Source organism: Aegilops tauschii, chromosome 6 (genome assembly GCF_002575655.3).
Source record: "Aegilops tauschii subsp. strangulata cultivar AL8/78 chromosome 6, Aet v6.0, whole genome shotgun sequence".
Classification (NCBI taxonomy): Eukaryota; Viridiplantae; Streptophyta; class Magnoliopsida; order Poales; family Poaceae; genus Aegilops; species Aegilops tauschii.
The window spans coordinates 495,377,558-495,386,885 of record NC_053040.3 but is presented as its reverse complement, the minus strand read 5'-3'; the positions used below and the strand labels follow the sequence as shown (position 1 = coordinate 495,386,885).

The 9,328-nt window shown below is 45.8% G+C and overlaps 1 protein-coding gene across 1 annotated transcript; it reads left to right on the top strand.

Annotated features, from left to right (window-relative positions):
• The first annotated feature begins 1,982 nt into the window (after positions 1-1,982).
• LOC109787286 (protein FAR1-RELATED SEQUENCE 5-like) lies at positions 1,983-3,392 on the top strand. Its single transcript, XM_020345841.4, has one exon. The coding sequence runs from the start codon at positions 1,983-1,985 to the stop codon at positions 3,390-3,392; it is 1,410 nt and encodes a 469-aa protein (XP_020201430.3).
• The last annotated feature ends 5,936 nt before the right edge of the window (positions 3,393-9,328 follow it).

The window sequence follows — 9,328 nt, the reverse complement described above, 5'->3', positions numbered from 1 at the left end:
CGCCGCCCTCCGAGCCCGTCCGACGCCGCTGTCGCCGTCCCAACGGCGTGCGTCGCCGCATCTCACCGTCATCGTCCACCGCCCGGACGTGAAGGCCCGTCTACTCGCCCGCCCCATCCGATCGCCGCCGCCGCGGATCGCCGCCCTCCGACCCCGTCCGACATTGCCGTCCGACTCCGTCAGACACCGCCGTCGCCGTCCCAACGGCGTGCGTCGCCGCATCTCACCGTCATCATCCACCGCCCGGACGTGAAGGGCCCGACGTGCCACGCCGCCTCCGCACCACTCAACCCACCCCCCGTCGCGGATCCTGCCAAACATCCGGCCGGTGGCTCGTCGTGCACGTCGCCGGCTGCTAGATTCAAGGCGGGGACAGCTGCCGTCGTCGAACGCCGGCGACGCCTACACAGCGGGGCAAGGTTTGTCATCTAAACCTAGCGGGCATGATGGATGGAAGTTAGGGCTAGTTAAGTGGCGAATCTAGGATGTAAGTGGAGGGCAGGCTTAATTTAAAGAACGCTATATTTTTTCATGACGACATCACACAATATGCACACACCGCTGGGCAACCTCAACTAGTTGTTTCACACAACACTAAAAAGTGTTGTTTGAACCATTGCATTAAGAAAAAATTCATGGTAGCTGCTGGGTTCATGGATTAAACGTCTTTTTTTTTTGCAAACCAACATGAGTTTTTGTCCTTGTTGTAATCAACACTTCAAATGTTTTGCAGTTCTGTGAGTTAGGCGTGTTGACATGGAGAAAGAATCCGCATTCGGGAGGGACGAGAATGATACTGATAAGGTGACTAAGACTGATAACGAAAATTTGAACGAAGATGATGAGAGCAGCGACAATGATTCCGTCTCGTCATATGATATCTTACCTCCGGATGATTTTCATAATAATGAACATGGCGCAAATAGTGAAAACGTAAGTGGCGTATATTTTGATTTTATTTTTGAATTTGCAAAGTATGGCATGGCTAACTATATATCTTTGTGTACAAATTTGCAGGAAGATGTGGATGTTGACAATGTGCAACATAGTTGGCAGGAATCATTTGCAGATAACTTGAGCCAGGTTAGTTGATAGATGTTGTACATCGATCAATAGTATGATTTAAATGATAGTAGTTGACATATATATATTTTCAAATGAATGTTGTAGGAGGAATCAGATGGTCCTAGCGTTGATCACGATGAGGGAGAGATCGATATTGAGGAGGCTCAAAGGCAGCAGAAGATACTTGAGACACATTGGAAGGTCATGGCTATGACCTTTCGGTCGCAAGGGGATGCATACATATTCTACAACAATCACGCCAGAGAGGCACGGGTTTAGCATCAGGAAACAGAAGGTGAAACGAGGTGCTTGGGGAATGATACGGTACCGGCGGTTTCTTTGCTCCAGGGCAGGGAGAAGGCAGAGCAAGTTCATAACCATGGAGGGCTGCAAGCGGAGGCTTAGACCGGAGACTCGTTGCGACTGCGGTGCACATATGGTGGTGAAGTTGGACAGAGAACGTGGCGTTTGGTTCGTCGCATCATTCGTGGATGATCACAACCACGCGATGGCTCGGCCCGACGAGGTTTGTTTTTGTGGTCACACAGACGGATTGGAGATGGCCAGAGGGCCGAGATATTGGTGATGGAAGCGGCCGGGATAAGAAAGCATATTATAATGGACAACTTCATCAGTAGATACGGTTCATACGATAAGTGCGGGCTTATCAGGAGGGACATTTACAATCTTTGTTGCAGAGAAAAAATGAAGCTCATTGCAAAGGGTGATGCAGAGACGGTAGTTGGCATTATGAGGAGCAGGAAGGAGAAGGACCCTGAGTTTTTTTTGAGTATGTGCGTGACAAGGAAGGGCGACTGAAGAGTATGTTCTGGTGCGATGCACAGTCGCGGAGGGACTATCAGGACTACGGAGATGTGGTCGTGTTTGATAGCACATATAAGATGAACAGATACGGTATGCCGTTCGTCCCCTTTGTCGGAGTTAACAACCACCGTTGCACCACAGTGTTTGGTTGTGCCATCATTGCTGACGAGACGGAAGGGACATACGTGTGGCTGCTGCAGACATTTATGAAGGCAAACTGTCAGGTGAAGCCAAAGTCAATAATCACAGACGGTGACGCTGCAATGATCCGGGCTATTCGGACTGTCCTTTCAGATGTTTTCCATCGTCTTTGCTTCTGGCATATCGAGAAAAATATGCAGAGGCACCTGCATTACAAGTCAATGGATGAGTTCAGATCGCTCCTGTACTATGCCACCTCTCAAGCGAACTTTGAGCAGAGATGGAAAGCTTTCTATGATAAGTGGAAGACGAATAGAACTGAAGAGTGGCTTGACAGGATGTACAGGAAGAGGAGACTTTGGGCAGCTTCATATCTTTCCGATGGTTTTTTCCTTGGTATGCGAAGTAACCAGAGGAGTGAAAGCCTCAACTCCTGCCTTCACCTTCACCTGGACTACGGTATGACAATTTTTGATTTGGTGGTGCATTATGAGAACTGTATAGTTTGCCTGCGTGAGAACGAGGCGTACGATGACTGCGAGGCATTCCAGAAGGAACCACCGTCGGTTACTGAATATAAGGCCCTTGAGGAGCATGCCGCCAAAGTATTCACACCTGCTAATTTCTACATCCTCCAAGATGATTTGCATAAGATGGGTCAGCTGGAGATATTTGAGACGCTCGTGGGAATTGGGCATCAGCCATTCATGGTGACATGGAAGGATAACTACAAGTTCAGGTACAATGTTGTTTATGAACCAGGTAACTCAGAAGAAACTATGACATGCAGTTGTCTTAGGATGGTTCGGAAAGGGCTGCCATGCAAACACATTCTGTTTGTCCTCCATCATCTGAACTTAACTGAAATACCAAAGTGCCGTGTCCTGCATCGGTTGTCCAAACATGCGAGAGATGGGTTGCCTGTGCAGCGGAAGAGTGATATGTTTGGATGGGGTTGGTCAGGGCCATTGGAGAGAGAACGGTATAGTGCAATAACCATTAAAATCGCAGAAGCTGCTCATGTTGCAGCAAATGATCCCTTCTTGTTCGATGAGTTGATGAAGTGTCTGGACAACATAATAGCGCAGAAAAAGATTTCAGAGGAGGAACTTATAGGAAGTAGAAGGTATGCTATGCTTAAGAAGGAGGCAAGTCAGGCACAACAAGTTGAGCCTGGTATTGGTGATCCTCAGAAAGTTTCGACGAAGGGTGCACCTAAGAAGGGGCGGTCGAAGGGTGGCCCCGACATTACAAAGAATGGTAGGCCAAAAGATTTTACAGAGAAGAAAAGTGGTCCTTTGTGCAGTCTGTGTAGTCTCCCAGGTCATAACAAGGTTACATGTAGTCTGAACGAGAAGTGAGTTGCTACCTTTTGTTTTGTTATGTTGCCAATTTGATTCTACCGACTATATTTTCTCACCCAATTTTTTTATATTTTGTTCAGGAATCGGGCGTAGAGAAGCAGCTTGGTTGGTTAGAAGAATAAAAGTGGTCGCACGAGTCATGTCTAAATAACCTATGCTATGTTTATTCGCACATGTGTGCCAGATGTTGGAAATATGCCCTAGAGGCAATAATAAATTGGTTATTATTACATTTCCTTGTTCATGATAATCGTTTATTATCCATGCTAGAATTGTATTGATAGGAAACTCAGATACATGTGTGGATACATAGACAACACCATGTCCCTAGTAAGCCTCTAGTTGACTAGCTCGTTGATCAATAGATGGTTACGGTTTCCTGACCATGGACATTGGATGTTGTTGATAACGGGATCACATCATTAGGAGAATGATGTGATGGACAAGACCCAATCCTAAGCCTAGCACAAGATCGTGTAGTTCGTTTGCTAAGAGCTTTTCTAATGTCAAGTATCATTTCCTTAGACCATGAGAACTCCCGGATACCGTAGGAATGCTTTGGGTGTACCAAACGTCACAACGTAACTGGGTGGCTATAAAGGTGCACTACAGGTTCTCTGAAAGTGTCTGTTGGGTTGGCACGAATCGAGACTGGGATTTGTCACTCCGTGTAAACGGAGAGGTATCTCTGGGACCACTCGGTAGGACATCATCATTATGTGCACAATGTGACTAAGGAGTTGATCACGGGATGATGTGTTACGGAACGAGTAAAGAGACTTGCCGGTAACGAGATTGAACAAGGTATCGGGATACCGACGATCGAATCTCGGGCAAGTACTATACCGGTAGACAAAGGGAATTGTATACGGGATTGATTGAATCCTCGACATCGTGGTTCATCCGATGAGATCATCGAGGAGCATGTGGGAGCCAATATGGGTATCCAGATCCCGCTATTGGTTATTGGCCGGAGAGGTGTCTCGGTCATGTCTACATGTCTCCCGAACCCGTAGGGTCTACACACTTAAGGTTCGGTGACGCTAGGGTTATAGAGATATTAGTATGCGGTAACCCGAAAGTTGTTCGGAGTCCTGGATGAGATCCCGGACGTCACGAGGAGTTCCGGAATGGTCCGGAGGTAAAGATTTATATATGGGAAGTCTTATTTTGGTCGCCGGAAAAGTTTCGCGCATTATCGGTATTGTACCGGGAGTGCCGAAAGGGGTCCGGGGGTCCACCTGCCCCGGAGGGGGGGCACATGGGCTGTAGGGGTGTGCGCCTTGGCCTATATGGGCCAAGGGCACCAGCCTCAAGAGGCCCATGCGCCAAGAGATAAGGGAAAGGGAGAGTCCTAAAGGGGGAAGGCACCTCCGAGGTGCCTTGGGGAGGATGGACTCCTCCTTGGCCGCACCCTTCCTTGGAGGAAGGGCCAAGGCTGCGCCCCCCCTCTCCCTTGGCCCTATATATAGTGGGGGGAGGGAGGGCAGCAACACCTAAGCCCTGGCGCCTCCCTCTCCCTCCCGTGACACATGTCCCTCCTCCCGCAGCGCTTGGCGAAGCCCTGTTGAAATCCCGCTACTTCCACCACCACGCCGTCGTGCTGCTGGATCTCCATCAACCTCTCCTCCCCCCTTGCTGGATCAAGAAGGGGGAGACGTCGCTGCTCCGTACGTGTATTGAACGCGGAGGTGCCGTCCGTTCGGCGCTAGGATCATCGGTGATTTGGATCACGACGAGTACGACTCCATCAACCCCGTTCTCTTGAACGCTTCCGCTCGCGATCTACAAGGGTATGTAGATGCACTCCTTCCCTCTTGTTGCTAGTAAACTCCATAGATTGATCTTGGTGATGCGTAGAAAATTTTGAATTTCTGCTACGTTCCCCAACAGTGGCATCATGAGCTAGGTCTATGCGTAGTTTCTATGCACGAGTAGAACACAAAGTAGTTGTGGGCGTCGATTTTGTCAATTTACTTGCCGTTACTAGTCTTATCTTGATTCGGCGGCATCATGGGATGAAGCGGCCCGGACCGACCTTACACGTACACTTACGTGAGACAGGTTCCACCGACTGACATGCACTAGTTGCATAAGGTGGCTAGCGGGTGTCTGTCTCTCCCACTTTAGTCGGATCGAATTCGATGAAAAGGGTCCTTATGAAGGGTAAATAGAAATTGGCATATCACGTTGTGGTTTTTGCGTAGGTAAGAAACGTTCTTGCTAGAAACCCATAGCAGCCACGTAAAACATGCAACAACAATTAGAGGACGTCTAACTTGTTTTTGCAGGGTATGCTATGTGATGTGATATGGCCAAAAGGATGTGATGTGATATGGCCAAAAGGATGTGATGAATGATATATGTGATGTATGAGATTGATCATGTTCTTGTAATAGGAATCACGACTTGCATGTCGATGAGTATGACAACCGGCAGGAGCCATAGGAGTTGTCTTAATTTATTGTATGACCTGCGTGTCAATGAAAACGCCATGTAATTACTTTACTTTATTGCTAACCGTTAGCCATAGTAGTAGAAGTAATAGTTGGCGAGACAACTTCATGAAGACACGATGATGGAGATCATGATGATGGAGATCATGTTGTCATGCCGGTGACGAAGGTGATCATGCCGCGCCTCGAAGATGGAGATCAAAGGCGCAAGATGATATTGGCCATATCACGTCACTTTATGATTTGCATGTGATGTTTGTCATGTTTACATCTTATTTGCTTAGAACGACGGTAGCATAAATAAGATGATCCCTCACTAAAATTTCAAGAGACGTGTTCCCCCTAACTGTGCACCGTTGCGAAGGTTCGTTGTTTCGAAGCACCACGTGACGATCGGGTGTGATAGATTCTAACGTTCGAATACAACGGGTGTTGACGAGCCTAGCATGTACAGACATGGCCTCGGAACACATGCGAAACACTTAGGTTGACTTGACGAGCCTAGCATGTACAGACATGGCCTCGGAACACAAGAGATCGAAAGGTCGAACATGAGTCGTATAGTAGATGCGATCAACATGGAGATGTTCACCGATGATGACTAGTCCGTCTCACGTGATGATCGGACACGGCCTAGTTTGACTCGGATCATGTATCACTTAGATGACTAGAGGGATGTCTATCTGAGTGGGAGTTCATTAATCAGATGAACTTAATTATCATGAACATAGTCAAAAGGTCTTTGCAAATTATGTCATAGCTTACGCTTTAGTTCTACTGTTTAAGATATGTTCCTAGAGAAAATTTAGTTGAAAGTTGATAGTAGCAATTATGCGGACTTGGTCCATGAACTGAGGATTGTCCTCATTGCTGCACAGAAGGCTTATGTCCTTAATGCACCGCTCGGTGTGCTGAACCTCGAGCGTCGTCTATAGATGTTACGAAACATCTGACATACACGTTTTGATGACTACGTGATAGTTCAGTGCGTAATGCTAACGGTTTAGAATTGTGGCACCAAAAACGTTTTGAAACGTCGCAGAACATGTAAGATGTTCCGAAGACTGAAATTGGGATTTCAGACTAATGCCCACGTCAAGAGGTATGAGACCTCTGACAAGTTTCTTAAGCCTGCATACTAAGGGAGAAAAGCTCAATCGTTGAGCATGTGCTCAGATTGTCTGAGTACCACAATCGCTTGAATCGAGTGAGAGTTAATCTTCCAGATGAGATAGTGATGGTTCTCCATAAGTCACTGCCACCAAGCTATTAGAGCTTCGTGATGAACTATAACATATCAGGGATGGATGATGATCCTTGAGCAACTCGCGATGTTTGACACAGCGAAAGTAGAAATCAAATAGGAGCATCAATTGTTGATGGTTAGTAAAACCACTAGTTTCAAGAAGGGTAAGGGCAAAAGGGATACTTCATGAAACAGCAAATCATTTGCTGCTCTAGTGAAGAATCCCAAGGTTGAACCCAAACCCGAGACTAAGTGCTTCTGTAATGAGGGGAACGGTCACTGAAGCAGAACTACCCTAGATACTTGGTAGATGAGAAGGCAGGCAAGGTCGACAGAAGTATATTGGATATACATTATATGTACTTTACTAGTACTCCTAACAGCACCAGGGTATTAGATACCAGTTCGGTTGCTAAGTGTTAGTAACTCGAAATAAAAGCTGCGGAATAAACGGAGACTAGCTAAAGGTGAGATGACGATATGTGTTGAAAGTGTTTCCATGGTTGATGTGATCAAGCATCGCATGCTCCCTCTACCATCGAGATTGGTGTTAAACCTAAATAATTGTTATTTGATGTTTGCGTTGAGCATAAACATGATTGGATTATGTTTATCGCAATACGGTTATTCATTTAAGGAGAATAATGGTTACTCTGTTTATTTGAATAATACCTTCAATGGTCTTGCACCTAAAATGAATCTCGATCGCAGTGATACACATGTTCGTGCCAAAAGATATAAAATAGTAATGATAATACCACATACTTGTGGCACTGCCATTTGAGTCATACTGGTATAGAATGCATGAAGAAGCTCCATGTAGATGGATCTTTGGACTCACTCGTTTTTGAAAAGATTGAGACATGCGAACCATGTCTATTGGTATATATGCATGAAGAAACTCCATGCAGATGGATCGTTTGGACTCACTTGATTTTGAATCACTTGAGACATGCAAATCATACCACATGGGCAAGATGACTGAAAGGCCTCGTTTTCAGTAAGATGGAACAAGAGAGCAACTTGTTGGAAGTAATACATTTTGATGTATGCAGTCCAATGAGTGCTGAGGCATGCAGTGGATATCGTTATGTTCTTACTTCAGAGATGATTTGAGTAGATGCTGAGTGTATTTACTTGATGAAACACAAGTCTGAATTATTGAAAGGTTCAAGTAATTTTAGAGTGAAGTTGAAGATCGTCGTGACAAGAGGATAAAATGTCTATGATATGATCATAGAGATATCTGAGTTACGAGTTTGGCACACAATTAAGACATTGTGGAAAGTGTTTCACAATTAATACCGCCTGGAACACCACACTGTGATGGTATGTCCGAACATCATAACTGCACCCTATTGGATATGGTGCATGCCATGATGTCTCTTATCGAATTACCACTATCGTTTATGGGTTAGGCATTAGAGATAACCGCATTCACTTTAAAAGGGGAACCACGCAATTCCGTTGAGACGACACCGTTTAGAGAAACCTAAGTTGTCGTTTCTTAAAAGTTTGGGGCTGCGATGCTTATGTGAAAAAGTTTCAAGCTGATAAGCTCGAACCCAAAGCGGATAAATGCATCTTCATAGAAAACCCAAAACAGTTGGGTATACCTCCTATTTCAGATCTGGAAGCAAAAGTAATTGCTTCTAGAAATGAGTCCTTTCTCGAGGAAAAGTTTCTCTCGAAAGAATTGAGTGGGAGGATGGTGGAGACTTGATGAGGTTATTGAACCATAACTTCAACTAGTGTGTAGCAGGGCACAGGAAGTTGTTCCTGTGGCACCTACACCAATTGAAGTGGAAGCTTATGATAGTGATCATGAAACTTCGGATCAAGTCACTACCAAACCTCGTAGGACGACGAGGATGCGTACTACTTCAGAGTAATGCGTGATCCTGTCTTGGAAGTCATGTTGCTAGACAACAATGAACCTACGGGCTATGGAGAAGCGATGGTGGGCCCATATTCCGACAAATGGTTAGAAGCCATGAAATCCGAGATAGGATCCATGTATCAGAACAAAGCATGGACTTTGGTGAACTTGCCTGATGATCGGCAAGCCATTGAGATAAATGGATCTTTAAGAAGAAGACGGACGTGGACGGTAAGGTTACCGTCTATGAAGCTCGACTTGTGGCAAAGAGTATTTTCACAAGTTCAAGGAGTTGACTACGATGAGATTTTCTCATCTGTAGCGATGCTTAAGTCCGTCGGAATCATGTTAG

What these genes read in the sequence shown, in the direction of transcription:
- LOC109787286 (XM_020345841.4), top strand. Translation starts at nt 1,983, where the DNA reads ATGCCGTTCGTCCCCTTTGTCGGAGTTAACAACCACCGTTGCACCACA.